The sequence below is a fragment of the Silene latifolia genome, chromosome 9, assembly GCF_048544455.1.
Source record: "Silene latifolia isolate original U9 population chromosome 9, ASM4854445v1, whole genome shotgun sequence".
Classification (NCBI taxonomy): domain Eukaryota; kingdom Viridiplantae; phylum Streptophyta; class Magnoliopsida; order Caryophyllales; family Caryophyllaceae; genus Silene; species Silene latifolia.
This window is the reverse complement of record NC_133534.1, coordinates 15,056,576-15,074,035: the sequence shown is the minus strand read 5'-3', so window position 1 is coordinate 15,074,035 and position 17,460 is coordinate 15,056,576. Positions and strand designations below refer to the sequence as shown.

Here is a 17,460-nt window from a genome sequence, read left to right as displayed (position 1 = left end):
GATCCGAGCGTCCCGACTGCCAGCCCAAGCGGATCTCCTTACAGGACCAGCCGTGCATCAGGTGAGGACGAGCGGATCCTGGTGGGAGTTGCAAAGACGATCCGCGCATGTCCCTCGGGAGTTGCAATTCCTCAAGCTTCTCTTAGGGTCTTAATAGTCATTTAAGCCCTTAGTAATCCTAATCCTTTTACTTAATTTTAGTATAAATATCCCATTGTACTATCAAGCTTTAATCAATCCTTAATCATCTCTTAATTTAGTCTTAATTTAGTTATAATACTGTTGTAACGGAGGCGTCCCGTTAACCAATAGTTAGTTGATTAGGGCGATAAGAACAAATAATAGCGAATAATAAATAAAGAGACACACAGATATACGTGGTTCACCAGTAAAATAACTGGCTACGTCCACCCTGAAGGAGAGAAAAATTCACTATTGTGGAGATAATAGTACAATGACAATGAGACCCAGGTATACACGCGCTCAATATGAGTCTAAAGTATACCCTATTCTACCAACAAAATAGTAATCTCAAAAGAACAAAAGAGACTACCTAAATGAGATGAAGGACAAACGATCTTGTGGCCACCAAGATCCGAACGGACTCCTTCGATCTCCAAATTCAGACGAACGCCAATCTACTTGAGCCCGGAACAAACTGAAGGTTCCTCCCGGAGGGAACCTCACAAATCGACTCTCATAAGATTATGCTCTCAAATACTATCTCTACCTCCTTAATTAACCTAGAATAAAACTTGGGTCTTTATATACTTATTCCACCCAAGATAAAATATCTAGACCAATTAGGAATTAAAGACTTTAGGAAATACCTAAACAAATACGATTAGGAAAAGTTAAGCTAATTTCCTAAAACCAAACAAACACCAACACACGTAACAATAAGTCTTGCTTGTGACGGGTCGGATCTTACGACGGGTAATTTGTGAGTGAAAATGGGTAGAGGGGACAAGGTGGGATCCCACCCCATGTGCTCCTTCTCTCACCCCCTATGGGTTTTTTGTGAGACAATATGGTACCCGTCTCTTGTTTGGGACGGGTAATTTGTGAGTGAAAATGGGTAGAGGGGACAAGGTGGGATCCCACCCCATGTGCTCCTTCTCTCACCCCCTATGGGTTTTTTGTGAGACAATATGGTACCCGTCTCTTGTTTGTGACGGATACCCTCCGTCACAAATAAGAATTTGTGCACACGTAAAAGGCAAAGATAACATTAAGATGTTCAAGGTGGGACCCGCACTACTAAATCTCCAAGAAGCTACTCACGTAGCAAATGCACACACACATTTCGGTCTTGGACGATATCAGCTACATGTGCGACTCGCAAATCCCTCGGAGCCTTTCTTTGACTTTATCGGTGTTGCTTCTTTTTCTCGTCTTAGCTTAGTCCGTCTTTGACACAAATTCAAGGCACAAATTCTTAACAATCTCCACCTTGACTTGAATTATCCAAAAACGGACCAAACTCAAATCAGCTTCAACAGAGTCGATCCTCAAGTCACTACCTGTCCCGATAGTCTCCACTTTGACTTGAACACAACTCACAGAATGGACAAACGAACCAAGTGTGCAACAAACGTGACCAAATATACGAAGTACCAAATGTAGCAAGCTGCAACTACCAAACGTACCAAGTACCATATATCTTCATACCAATAGGAAGGCCAAACGTAGCAAACTCCGAAGAGGCCAAAAGCCACCAAATGCCAACACAAACATATGAGATGCCCAATATCACTACTGATGGAACGGTGTACCAAAAAACAAACACACACTAGATTCCAAAACAAAATCTCCTCCAAATTTCATGGCCAAATGTACCGTCGTACCAAATTGCCCATAGAAGGACACAAACGCCATGAACAAAACAGAATGTCTCACTTGGTACAAAAGAAAGTGTCGCGAACACTACCAACATGCCTACACCAAGGCAACAAATACCCAAGTCGAAACCAAAAACACCATCCTATGCGAGCACAAATCACCTCCATCAAAGATGCAAATTGTTAGACTAACAAGTCCAACCCAAAAGCTCCACAGAACAAACTCCCGTCGAAGTTTCAGATGACCCCTTACGAGATCCCAACGACTCTTTTTCAAGAACCCAAATAGCTCCACCTGGAGCCCAAATTGCCTCACTGAGACACAAAAACAGCAGTAAGTTAGTCTTGAAGGATCCATTAGCTTGACCTGTATAGTAGTAAACTCCACCTTACCGCCAACACTACCATCCTTACACAAACTCACCAAATCCAGAAGTATGTCAACTTTCAAAATATTCGCTCCCAAAATATTTTCACTCAAAATTCAACAAACCCAAATTAACGCCTAAAAAACAATTACAGCGGAAGCAGATCCCAAATCAGAACTCTAGCTCTGGTGCCAATTGTTGTAACGGAGGCGTCCCGTTAACCAATAGTTAGTTGATTAGGGCGATAAGAACAAATAATAGCGAATAATAAATAAAGAGACACACAGATATACGTGGTTCACCAGTAAAATAACTGGCTACGTCCACCCTGAAGGAGAGAAAAATTCACTATTGTGGAGATAATAGTACAACAGCAGACCGGTATACACGCGCTCAATATGAGTCTAAAGTATACCCTATTCTACCAACAAAATAGTAATCTCAAAAGAACAAAAGAGACTACCTAAATGAGATGAAGGACAAACGATCTTGTGGCCACCAAGATCCGAACGGACTCCTTCGATCTCCAAATTCAGACGAACGCCAATCTACTTGAGCCCGGAACAAACTGAAGGTTCCTCCCGGAGGGAACCTCACAAATCGACTCTCATAAGATTGTGCTCTCAAATACTATCTCCACCTCCTTAATTAACCTAGAATAAAACTTGGGTCTTTATATACTTATTCCACCCAAGATAAAATATCTAGACCAATTAGGAATTAAAGACTTTAGGAAATACCTAAACAAATACGATTAGGAAAAGTTAAGCTAATTTCCTAAAACCAAACAAACACCAACACACGTAAAAGGCAAAGATAACATTAAGATGTTCAAGGTGGGACCCGCACTACTAAATCTCCAAGAAGCTACTCACGTAGCAAATGCACGCACACATTTCGGTCTTGGACGATATCGGCTACATGTGCGACTAGCAAATCCCTCGGAGCCTTTCTTTGACTTTATCGGTGTTGCTTCTTTTTCTCGTCTTAGCTTAGTCCGTCTTCGACACAAATTCAAGGCACAAATTCTTAACAAATACACTTCTCAATATTAGTCACATCTTAATCTTTCCTTAATTCTCTCAATTGTTCTTAGTTTTATTTGGGTAATTAGAAGATTATTTGGGTCTATGGGAGGATTGACAACCTTCCATCAATTATCAAGTACTTCTATTATTTTTTGCTTTATTATTTGGATCATCTCACATAGGTATAATCTCTTTTACCCTTGTTTAATTATTGTTAATCACATCATTTAATTTATTCATCATGTTTTGCTTTGTTAGTATGATTGACAACCTTATTAGCATGCTAAACTTGATCATGAGTGAGTAGTTCTTTAGCTAAGGTTAATGGGGAAACAAACATGGGAATTGATCTATGCTTAATCTAATATGTTTTCATAATTAATTTGCTTGCTTGTTGTGATTTCAACCTATGCACATGTTATGTTTGATGAAATGCGAGCCTATGAATCCTTGCACTTTTTACCCATCTCTTGTCTTTTCAATGAGGCTTGTAAGACATAAACCAACTCGAGCCTCATTAGACCATGCATAAGAGTTGAATAGGAGGAGACTAAGTCAACTTTTAGGTGTTGTACAGTCTAGACGACTCCACTCCGGGACCCAAATCTTCCTAGGGATTGTAAGATATACACTAACTCGATCCCATTACAACAATAAGTGCTTTCTTCTAATTGAGAACATGTTTGTATGATCTATTTCCATGAATCCCCTATGAACCCATGACACCCTAGTGCTTTTAATCAATTGTTTACAACCCCTTTATTTGCTTTACTTTGTTTTCATTAATTTACATTCATCTTGTTGATTAGTTTAGACTACATCTCATCTCAACCCAATTTGTGACACCCTAAGACATAGCTACTTGCAATTGAAAATCTTACATCAATACCCGTCCCTTGGGATCCGACCTTTACTTACCTCTTTACTAAGAGTCGTTTGTGAAGTTATAAATATTGTTTTGGTTGGTAGCTTTTGACGACGAGTTTAAACCACGTACACCAGAACTTTATTTTTTCACATACATTTTTTCTTAAACATTCCATTTAGTACCTTTTTTTTTACCTAAAACCCAACCAAATGAACTCTTATCCTAAAATTTATTCTAATTGCTCAAATGACTCAAAAGATTGATTCCAATTTAACAATTCATAAATTATTTTACTTTTTTTTTATCAATTATTAATATTATTTATTGATTTTTAATTAATCGTTCAAAATTTATTTGTTTGTTAAAGATAAAATTAGGATTTGTTAACTTTTATTTATTTAATTAATTTAAATTTGGATTGACGGTGGTTCTTGGTGGCTACCGAATCACTCAAATTAGTATGATACTTACACGAGCTAGGCTTTGAACAACAAGTTGGCAAATTGGTGCTCCATTATTCCATCTAATTAGGATAGAAGGTGGTTTTCTTCCTTTCTCTTTCTCTTCACTTGGGGAGTTGGGTTCAGATGTTGTTGCCTTCCTCAAGCGGATCCAGAAATTCTCGGTATCTCAGGATGCGGGAGCTCGGGTGGCCGCTTACATTTTTACTAGACTTAGATTTGTTGTTGCTAAGGGTGTGGGAGCCCAGATTGTCTCTCGGCTCCCCACCAATTTCATGTAAATTTTTATTTTCATTTTAATGAAAGCTGCGCGCATCTTTTTTATAAAAAAAAATAAAATAATAATAATAACAATAATAATAGTAGTGGTAATAATAATAGTAGTTTTTGTAATATAATAATAGTAATGTAATAGTATTAATATTAATAAATATAATTATAATAATAATTATTATTATCATCATCATTATTATTATTATTATTATTTATTATTATTATTATCATTATTGTTTTGGTTCAGTTCAGCTCCAATCAGCTTTAGTTCAGTTCAGCTCCATTCAGTTCATTTTAGTTTAGCTCAGTTCAGCTCCATTCAGTTCAGTTCAGCTCCATTCAGTTCAGTTCAGCGTTAAAAAGTCAGAAAGAACAGGACTTATATCACCTTGTGATCACAAGTTGCTAAATCTTAGGGAAAATTTGTGCATTTGTAAGAATTTTTGGTCTTATATAGTTATGCGCATGTTTTAAACATAACTAGACATACTCGAGAGTTTATCACTTGCATATTTTGATAGCACCGAGGTTTTCCAACATTATTTAAAACACATTATTTTACGGTTTATACTCTTTTAATTTCGACCCTAAGGTAGTACTGGTAAAAAAAAATAAGATATAGACATATTAGAATAGTATTATTAAACATTAGGTGAAAATAAATCTAATATACTCCGTATATAACACTATAACAGAGAGTACCATCCTTCTTAGTTTGGGAAGGTAAAATTGTACTTCTATACTTAAATGAGAATTTGTGGAATGACATATACAACTGAAGATATATTAATCAATTTAATAAGTAATATTTTATGAAAAATATAATCCTCCTACATGATATTTTTATCATCATGTAACTTTCTAAAAATATTTTTTGAAATTAAAATTAAATTTGCCACCTAAAAATTTACTCCTATGAACTATGAGTACATATTAATCCTTCTCCTTTAAATCCTTAAGAAGTCGATTTACTGTAGCTTAGGAATAGTATCTCCAATGAACAGTGCTTAGCAATAGTGATTCATCCTAGCCGTCCATCCTTTACTTCCTCTAATCTCAGCCGCCCACAACACACATCCTTCACATTTCTTCCTTTCTCTTTTCCTCCTGCTCACACTTTCCCTTTCCCTCTACACTTCCATCATTCCCTCTTCTCAACACCCAATTTGCAATATGGATCGATCCGGATTCTATTAAACGGGACAAATATAATTAAATTAAGCTAAAATTCAATATTAACTTAAAATAATTTTATTTCTTTTAAATAGGCAATATGCTAAAGTCAACATAAGTCAATCTAAAGATTAGACAATTACAACTTTAATCTCGGAGATAAAGATCAAATTAACGTAATCGGATACCGCGACCGTTAGGTCGAGGGCAACCAACTAGTATGTAAAAACAGGTAAATAATTTAAAAGTCCTACCTACAAATTTGGTAACATTTAAGAGTAGGACATTGTTGATCATGATTCACGAACACTTGAGAAATGTCAACCATGATTCACGAACCAGTCAGTAAAGTACTATTCAATTCACTACCAATATACCATATATGTCTTGCTACCACGATTTACTGAAATTCAGTCCTATATACAACGTGGTATTGTAAGCGGTAGAGTGACATTGCTCCTACGAGTTACTGATATAGTCGTATATACGGAGTATATAATTTTTTTTTTTTTTTTTTTTGGTCAATCGAAGTGCGCACTAGTCACATTACAACAGAGAGGAGGGGGGATTCGAACCTGGGACCTAATGTCCACAATACCTCCGTCTTAACCGCTAGACTAAGACATCTTTGGTATATACGGAGTATATAATAAAGTCAATAAAAAAGGACACGTTCATAAAATGATACCAAATTACTCAATTAAAGCCATAAGGAACATTTTAATCATTATTACTAGGAAAAAGGTCTTTGAGACATGTAAAGTTTGCTTAACCTTAAAACTTGAATGGTTGAACAAATGATGGACTTAGAGTACGCATGATTAATTCATAGAGTGGATAAAAAGCATATCTATGAGATTAAAAAGCCAATAAAATCATTACCGAGTAGTAGCATTTAATATAATCTAAATTATTAGACTTTTAATGGGCGATATCATACATTTTATATCGAGCATGATAGAAGCATATATAGTATCAATTATCAAAGGATTCACGGCTTGTAGTTTGTACGTTTGTTTGGGTTAATTCCACTTCTTTCTATCAAAAATTTTTTTTTATCAAGGATTCAACCACAAAAGTTTCTTATTTTGACAATGCAAAAGTGTTGTATTTGAACATTTTCGCATATTAACGTAATTTAATTTATATATTTTAATTGGCGAGTTTTCAAAAACACTCATAATATATCTCATTTAAATATAAAGTTAATGTATTATCTTGTATATATGCAACTTGTACAATTTTTTTTTACCTTCATTCATCTAGATCAGTTTCAAGACTATACAACTGGATGTACAATGAGCATTGTACATCTAAGGTTATTTTAGTCTTTTTCCAAATACTTTTACAAAATAAAATAAAATAACGTAATGCAATTTTGAATTCAATCCTCCTTTCTCTGACTGCTTCCATATTTTTCTAACTCCTCTCCATTTTCATCCATCATCCAGTTAATGAATCATATTCTCGTTTAAATTATTATAATTAATTGAATATATGGAACAAATCATATGACGTGACTCGTGAGGAAAAAAAATTATCCAAAATTTTTAATGCATGAAAATAGTTGAAGCTCGTATTCTTTTTACATTAGCTCATATTTTTTATCTTTATAACTCATATTCTTATGTGCTCGTATTTTAAAGTTTTTGATCCCTTTAAGCTCATATTCTTTTTAAATTAGCTTGTATTCTTATCTTAATAGCTCATATTTTTATGCGCTCGTATTTTTAAGCTCTTAATCCTTTAAACTCGTATTCTTTTTACATTAGCTCGTATTATTATCTTAATAGCTCGTATTCTCATGTGCTTGTATTTTTAAGTTCGTGATTTTTTTTAAGCTCGTAGTCTTTTTACATTAGCTCATATTCTTATCTTAATAGCTCGTATTCTTATGTACTCGAATTTTTGAACTTGTATTCTTCTAATAATAGTTCGTATGATTGGTATAGAAATTTATCTCAAAGTATTATTAGATCCATTTTTCCTTCTTGATGATGTTGTAAATTGCTTCTCGTTCACCAAAATATTATTAGATGCGTTTTTCTTCCTTGATTATGATGCCAATTGCTTTCTTTTCCCCATATTAGAATCAGAATTACAGATCGTTTAAGAGAAATTTAGAGAAGAGTAAGAGGGGGTAGGGTTTGTCGACTGGAGAGAAATCAGAATTAGGGAAAACTGAGATGTATAGAATTGTTTTTATTGGGCTTAGATAATTTAATATGTAATATATAGGCCTGTTGTACAATGCTACCGTACAACAGGTTGTAGGATCCTATTTGTGCATCTAGATATTTAACTATAGGGTTACCTAGTGGTAGTAATAATAGGATCGAATAGAGTTACGATGTATAGTAATTAAGGTTGTGTTCTATTGGGATGAAATGAGGCGTATCAAACGTAAGCTAAGCTAAATTGAAGCTAAACTTATTTAAATAGTGTTAAAACTATAAAGACAAGCTCAGAAAAGGTTGGTTGCCAAAGAATGATTTAGAGATATAATGCATGGCAATATAGCATTAATTTGATCGTATCTTTCAGTGCCGTAAATAAGTGGGTACATTTAATGTAAATTTAAATGCATGTTTTTGTTTGAGGTGATATATGAATGCATGTTACGTCAATCATTAATGGGATAGCAACTCCCAATTCAAGCTCAACAGTTTTGATTCCAAGATCACCAATCATCAATTCATCAATGATCATACTCCACAATTTTACAGGTCCTCAATGTTATGTCAACCATCTTACTATTACTATAACGGGTATATCTGTCACAAATTTGTGATGGGTCAGAAACCTGAAAAAGTACCTAAAACTTGAAAAGGTACCTAAAATGTTAACTGAAACCTGAAAAGATATCCGATAAACTAGCTAAAAATTAAGAGCTAATAAGGTAACCGATTATATGAAAAAAAGTGTGTGGCAGATGAAATGACGAAAAAGGATATAATAACTACTTTAATATCGGTTTTTCTATCGCGTGTCCTTAGGGCACACGATTTAATATTATAGATTAAAGGGGTAAAAAGGGAATATAAATTAAGATCAGGTACCTGAAATCCTAAATGCTACTCTATGTAGCATTTTATTTCAGGTAACTTATTTGAGCAAATAAGCTACTTGACAAAACACTTGCAAAAATACAAGTTACCTGAAATTTTGATCAAGTAAACTACTTTGACCAAATAAGGTACCTGAAATGTTCTGTCAAACAGAGCCTAATTGTTTAACTGATCATCTTAGATTTTATCAGCTATACTAACTTATACTTCCTTCATCCCAATCATTTGACACCTTTTATATTCTTCGTAAGGAGTATTTTAATTCAAGGTAAACAAATGATTAGAACGAAGGGAGTACTTTTACAACACCTGTTTACGTTAATGACGAGTAGAAATTTGGAATCACCTTTTTTCTATGTTAATTATACAGAACACAATTACCTAACACCATTAGACAAAGGGCAAACGCCAAAGCAGTAGGACTACATAGTGTAACAACTAGCTAGAAGTGGGACAAAGTCAAGCTCATGTTGCCCTACTTGACGAAAATGCATGAACCACAAATTGCAGCCAAACATCTTTTAGGAAAAGCTAACTAGCTACCAAAGAGAGTGGTCTGAGATAGACCATCCAGATAAGAGAGACGGACGAGGCCATCTCTGGCCTTAACAAAGGTACTGGGCTCGTAGCTTACACAGTTACACGGGTGTGATAGGCCAAGCCCGCTAGACCGGACCACTCATTTGACCATCACTATTCACTTCTTAGCCTTCTTGTAATATTTACCCGCAATACGTGTTTTATAAATGCGCAAATGAAGCAGAGATAAAACAGAGGTTACCTAACATCAGAACATGAGACAACAAGAACAAACAAGCAACGCTACATTCTCGATGATGGCAATGTTATGTTCTGAACTTGTTTAAGGAATGCACATACCAAATTCACGTGCTACATGTAAAATTGCTCAAGAAGCAGGGCTAACATCAGCATTCCCATCTGGTTTACTGTCAAGAGAAGGCCTTTTAGTGGAGCTTGACTCTGCACCAGCCAAGCTCATAACCGGCCGCTTTATACCTCGGCCAACGACACCAAGATGTGTGACTTCAGGGCTTCCGCTAGTAGTGTGAGCAGTGGAGAGAGTGGGAGAATCAAAATCTTCATTGTTAGCAACAATGCCCAGGCGTGAAGAGCTGGCCACTGATGCTGCTGCCTGGTCATTATTCCTACCTTTAGCAGCCATCAATCCAAGAATATCAGACAGGATGGATGATGGGTGGGACACTAGTTGTTGCAGATCTTCAAGCTGCCATAGGTGCAAGTGTGCGGCGTTAGCTTAGAAACGTCATAAACCTGACAGAACGAGTTCGACCTAAATTGACCAAACACAAACCTGGAAAGAACAACCTAAAGACGATTCAAAGCTGAAATGACACGACCTGAAACAATCTGACCTACAAAATAACCTAATCCTAAATTACCCATAGCAATCCAAAATAACTAGTTTGTAACAATAGCCTTAATACTCTGATCCACTCCACTGTGTTCTTACTAGTTGCTTTTCCTGGTCTCCTACACGAAACTTTTGACCAAGTACTAATTTTTGTAGAATATACCAATGTGAAAAACATGTTACAAATTTGCGAAAAACATGTTACAAATGTGACAAATGTGAAGAACGTCTGAAATACATGTTACAAATTTGCGAAAAACATGTTACAAATGTGAAAAACAAGTTATAGACTAATTTTGTAAAAGGTTTGTTTATAACAAATGTACCAATGTGAAAAACATGTTACAAATTTTTTTTGAGTGCTTTCTACTCCCTCCCAAACTTCCACACTCATATTTATACTGGAAATACAAAGGCGTATTAGAAAAATAGAAAGAACCTCTTTGTGTTGCTAACACAAGGATAAGGTTGCGTACATCCCACCCCTCCTTAACCCGTAACTAGTTTTAAACCCGTGCAAAAATTGCACGGGATAAAATGCAAGCAAATTATAAAGATTTCTATAAAATAAATTTAACTTCGATGGATAGGAACGGAACAGTCTCACAACACGACTGTTAACTGATTGACAATTAATACACAAAATATTGCATTAACGTAATGCATACTGAAATAATGTGTCCAATTAATGAATTAAACGACAACTAAGGGATCCTAAAATCTTAGGTAATCTAAACGAAAAGACAAATTCTTGTTTAAAACGACGGTACCTGTGTGTACCATTTTAAGTTTAAGACGTGTCAAATAGTATGAACAAATAAAAATATAATGCATGAAAAAAATATCTTAAATATTATAGTAAATAAACCTGATTTATGACAAAATTAAGAGAGTAACTGAAAAAAAAAAAAGAAAACAAAGAGTTGGGCCTAACAATGACTCATATGTTAGTCTGCAACCATACCCTAGAATTGAAGCTACCAAACATTCTGTCATTAATCATATTATCATGCTCACAGAAGTCAAGTCGTCTTTTTTCCTCCTAATCTCTTCATTCTTGTCCCTTCCTTTAACTCTTACCATATCTTCATCTCACCCCTCTTGCCTATTTTACTATCCCAATATTACAATCTTTAGTTGAGACTCTTGAGAGTTATGAATGCAACTTATTAAAGTCCTTAAATAAATGAATGGCGAATAAAAGGTACGGAGTACTTTGTATTTCAGCGGGTAGTTTAATTTTCAGAAATTCTTGTTTACATCCGTTATTATTTACAACGGAGGTATAAATTCAACCCGATTAACACCTTTTTTCGGGGTGATAGGGTGATAAGTCTGATAACCCCTCCGTTATAATTTACAACGGTTATAAGCAAGACTAATTGTGTTTTCCTTAACCACAAAATTGAAATAAACAAATTAAATCCCGTCATTTTACTTTTTTTTTTTGTTTAATAAAATCTAAGTCTTAATATTCTATTTTGTGAAATCACATCGAGTTTACATGTATTTTTCTTTCGACATGTATCATCAAATGTCAACATCAAACAATAAAAATATTTAACTTATTATTTATAAAAATTTTATGCCTAAATTAATTTTAGTCTTATTTTTTAAATCTTTTGAAATTATTCTTGACATTTATGTTTCTAAAATTATTTTTAAAAATTACTGTAAATCTATTTTAAACAAAAATATGAGTATATGACCAAAATCTGCCAATTTTATGATTAAATCATGACTCAAAACTTGATTTTTTTTAATTGTGCAATCTGGAAATAAATGTAATACGGAGTATATAGAAGTTTTTATTTTTATTTCATACTTTGTAATTTATTTGGTCGTTATTTTGTATTATATGTAATGTAATTTTTACTGGTTATTTACTTTATGATCTTTGTAATTCTTTATTTGATTATACTATATAATAATTTCTAATTTATGATCTTGGCATGATTCCACGCTTTAAGTTTTGCAAATAAATAGTTTGATAGAACATGGGTAGAAAAATTGTCAATTATTCCTTAATATGAGGAGCCAATAGAATTGCTCTAAAAAACCCATCTTTTATACTAGGTAGATTTGCGGCAGCCATTGGGTTAATATTGTTGTTATTAATGAATATACAACATACATTGATATAATATGTTTAGATATTCCTAATACATCTTCATATTTCTTATTCCATATATAAAAACAGTGGTCGTATGGAAGCATCTTCCAGAGATTTAGAGGGAGTAATATATTTATCGCCAAAGTTGCCAAACTTTGACCATAAAAAAAGATAAATGAGAAGCGCATAGTGGATTTGTTATACTCCCTCCATATTTTAATGATGTTGTGACTTCTCTAATATATGAGGAATATTTTATTGAAGTGGGAAGATTATAAAGCTATGGAGGGAGTAATAATTACGACTCAATTAACCGACTCATTACTAACGCACAAAAAAAAAAAAAAAAAAAAAAAAAAAAAAAAAAAACTACCGAAATCACCATAATGATCCAACTTAAGCTCAAGCAGTCAAAATTTGACAGTCTTGCACAAGACAGAAATCCGACCCTAAACGGCCTAAACTGTTAAGTAATACTCCGTACTTAAAAATACTTAGCCTTAGACACCAACCCTTCTAATTGGTTTAGATGCAACTTTTGGTACCACAAACAAAAAAGTGGTAACAGAAAACAGCAGCAAATGAAGTAATTGACAAAAACATGCACAACTGGTAGGAAGGGAGGGGTAAAAGAGAGAAGAAGAAAAACTTGCCTTCTTCTCCAGGTCACTGGAAAGGTTCGTCAGTGTTTCAATCTCCCGTCGCATATCAGAAACTAGAGTCTCAGTCTTGGAGGCAACTGAAGAGTGAACCCCATCTCGAACAGTTTCAGAAGTTGTTGTAGAAGCACATGGGCTCAACGTTTTATCCATTAGGCGCTGTATCCTTGACTTGCAGACAGAGACAGCTTTCTGACAGTATGGGATAGCTTCCTCAGCTTTTGACCCAACTTCTAGACAAAGGCAAATGCGGAAGTTTCTGATAGTGTATATAATTAAGGTCACTATGTTACTCCCGACACTTCACTTAACTGCCGTGTTGCTGTCAGACACGTGTCGGTGTCCGACACGACACTTCGACACTTCAATTTAGACCACAAAACAGGAAAATTCATCCCAAATAGCCGTGTCCGACACGCCGACACGAGTCGGACACCGACACGTGTCGGCGTGTCTGAGTAACACAGATTAAGGATACCAATTAGCAGATATTAAGGGGAATTTCGTACATTTTATATTCCCTTCCTACCCGTGAACTCTTTATGTTTTTTCTCTGCACAAAGACCAACATATAAAACAAATGTGCAAAATTGCCCATCTTCTACTTTCTAAAGGCCGACTTACAATAGTTTGGTAAAGGCTTTTGATAATGTTACGATGTTTAAACAAGCTAAACATGAATATGTACGGAATTGACTGAGAAACTCATTCAAATAACAAGTAAAGAATTGACTTGAATAGGTTGAGTGAAACAAAAGGGAATATTCGAAACTCTAGCAGACACAAATCATCAATCAACATTTATCTGATTAAAAATTAACGACTGATACACAATCAGACATAATTTTGTTGATAACACAAATCATAGAGAATTTGACTATAGAAGTCCATTACTGCAAACGTGTGAATTCGCGGCCTAGTAGTCATTCGTCAAGAAAAAACAACAGCTCCCTGAACAGATTAACAATATGTCATACTAGTTTCAAGTGCAGAAAATGGTTAAGGATACAGTTCTGCAATACGACGACTATCCGATTCAACCAAACTCTCCAAAATTGAAAGTGCTTTCTGATAATCACTAAGAGATGTTTCAATATCCTCTGCACCAGTCACCAAGATGTCAAACCAGATTAGATAAAATTAAGCACAAGAATAACCACGTAAACTAGAAGCCAATAAAAAGAATCCCATAATTATTAGACCTGCGGCACTACGGCAGTACCTCTTTCTAGTGAAACTTCTGCTAAAGCTGACAGTATGTCAACCATATCCATTGTCTCCTTGGAGTGCTTCTCAGAAATTGCCCTCGCAAGATCAAGCATTTTCCACGCAAGGTCTAAGTCAGACTCATCTTCCTCTTCTTCCCCATGTTCTTCCGTGTCACTCTCATCAACTTTGTCTTCCTTTGATTTGGTACAAACTGTATCCAGGGTAAAAATAATAAAGTGCACACATCAAGCAGACATGTCCAGCTCAAAAAAATTTCTCACTCTCCTCACTATCGTAAAAGGAAAAAAGAAGAGTGTGAAAAAATCACATCAATTTGTCTCTACACCTTTAAGCCCCTAGTGAATCAATAATAGTCAAGTTTTAATAAATCTGGTGCCAAGCGCAAAATTATATATCATTAGCAGTTAGCGAATATCCAGCTCAAGTCAGTAAACAGACAAGTAAATATACTTTTTATACAAAAATAAAGGTATGCCAGAAACATTACCATCTGCAGTTCCCTGCTGTAGACTAGAGCTTGAACATCGCTCAACGTTACTGGAGACAGAAGCTATGGATGATGTGCGCTCAACATTGTCAATTTTAACAGAACCCTGCTGGGATTCAGCATCCTTCTTTGGCATTGTTCCCAACGGATCAGCCTCCTCCTGTGCTTTGCTGAGCAATGCTAGACCAAATTTGTAGTATGAATTCACACATTCAGGTGCAAGCTCCCCATAATGGGCAACCCTAAAACCATAGCAAATATATCAACTCAGTCTCCTTTTCTACAACCGATTGATCAAAAGGTGAACCAATAGTCGATCCCCATGCCTGCCTTCTTCATTTACCTCACTCGATTTTCAGACAACACTACTCCACAAACAAGACCACCCGTCTAAAATGCTTGTAATCTTGTAACATCTCTGTTCCGTAACAGAACTCTCTCTCATACTTTCCTCTTTTTCCGACAATATTACCAGTTACGTCTGTTCCACCCAAAACACAAAACAATGGTTCTTGACAATTTTCTAACATTCTCTCTCCCAACTTTCACAACTACACTACTCTAACTGCAAAACCACAGAACTGAAACACGTCTTGGACAAGAAGAAAGTTATAACTCTATATTATCAGTAAATCTATCATCATGCCTCATTTTCGAAAGTCGACACTATCCTACTTACTGCAATTTATCATAGCAGATTTTCTTCGAATTGCACACTCATTCAACCTGAGATTCTAAATATATCCAAAAGCATAATTCAAATTATCACCAATATAAAAACTGAATCACACTAACCTCAAAATCTCAAATAACCAGCAAATCGACACTATCCTATTTCCTGCAATTTATAGTAGCACATTTTCATAGAATTGTACACTAATTGGACCTAAAATTCTACACCAAAAACCCTACTTCAAATTATCACAAATGAAATTGAAATCCTGAACTTCACTAACCACAACAATTTCCAGCAAATAATCAACTCCAATTAAGTCAATTAAAACAATAAAGAACAATTAAATTGAGGAGAAATGATAAACCCTCACCTAATTTCAAGAGCACGACTGAAAAAGTCAGAGGCCTCGGGGTAATCACCTTCTTTGAGAGCGTCGTTGCCTTTCTTCATCAATTCGTCGGAAAATTCAAGAGAGTTCTCGTCGACGGCCGGAATTTTGGAAGTTTGGGGGATTCTGACGGAAGTTTCTGAGTTCGTCGGCGCAATTGATTCGATTGTTGCCTCATTTGTTACTTCCAATTGTTCGACATTTCTAGGGTTCATACCTTCTTCCGCCATTGTTGTTCTAAGATGAAAGCTTCGTGAATGGCGAGAGGGAGAGAGTTAAAGAAGATTTTTCTGGTTTTGTTTGCGCAATTGTTAAACCCTTTTGCGATTTTGGTAATGGCAGAGACACTAATAACCGCGGGAGACGAGATTCATTGAATTACTGACCGACGCTTCTTCCGTTCATTTTGTTGATGGCAACTTAGGCCCTTTCTTTTGAACTGAAATTGTCTGAACTAAATTTGAATCAACTTAATGGGTGAAAAGCCAGAATCAATCAACTTAATGGAATTTGAATGAATCGAATCAATCAATCAATCAATTGAATCAATCGATCTGATCTCAATCGATCTGAATCAAATAATAATAAAAAGATTATTATTATTATTATTATTATTATTATTATTATTATTATTATTATTATTATTATTATTATTATTACTATTACTATTATTATTGTTCCGGGTGTAATTCCAGAGCAAGTATTGTTGCCACCCGTGGCTTGTAGAATGATGTCTTGAGTTGAATCCCTCTTGTCTTTATCGTTCCCCTCGGCCTCTCACTGCAATGATGAACAGGCGGAGAGCTTGGCTTTGTGCAGCGTCTTTCACTCCGACGCTCAAGTCGGTAAACTTAGAGGATAAGTTGTTGTTACTTGGCTAAGGATGTATTGTAGAGAGATAAGGGAGATATTACCAGATGAATAGTGATTCTTAGGTTAATTTATGGATCATTTCCTCAATGAAGGTTGAGAAGTATTTATAGACTTTCACCTTTTGTCACGTAGTGGCCAAGTGGCTAGCCGGTGGAAAGACCGTTCTACCCTCGGCCGATGGACCCATGGCGGGCCGGCCGAGGGGTCTTGGATATGAGTACGCGGATATGTGTCCCTGGGGGGTTGCCAAGCCGAGACCAGTGACATGATAGATGGGTTGCATCGGCTAGATATAAGTCGTTGACTTTCTTTGTGGATATCCTTGACCTTGCTCAATGTGTTGACTTGTCGGCGGTGCGAGAATATGCCCCATCAATTTGCCCCAGCGTAGTCTATGCCGTGGTATGGGCTCCGATGTATCTTGAGCGTATATTCTGCGCAAGTAATTTCTAAAACTTTTCGGTATCGGCTTCTTCTACCTCGGCCTGGTTCTGCTTAGGCCGTACCATATCCCCCTCCACATGGATGTGTAAAGGGCATCCGATGTGGAAAAGAAAGTGA

The 17,460-nt window shown here is 35.6% G+C and overlaps 1 protein-coding gene across 1 annotated transcript; it reads right to left on the bottom strand.

Moving 5' to 3' along the window:
* Positions 1-9,877: 9,877 nt before the first annotated feature.
* On the bottom strand, positions 9,878-16,446 carry LOC141599192 (uncharacterized). Its single transcript, XM_074419132.1, has 6 exons — positions 16,009-16,446; positions 14,963-15,204; positions 14,468-14,665; positions 14,255-14,345; positions 13,240-13,504; positions 9,878-10,326 (listed from the first exon to the last, which is right to left on the bottom strand). The coding sequence occupies exons 1-6, from the start codon at positions 16,254-16,256 to the stop codon at positions 9,988-9,990; spliced, it is 1,383 nt and encodes a 460-aa protein (XP_074275233.1). The 5' UTR covers positions 16,257-16,446; the 3' UTR covers positions 9,878-9,987.
* Positions 16,447-17,460: the final 1,014 nt, after the last annotated feature.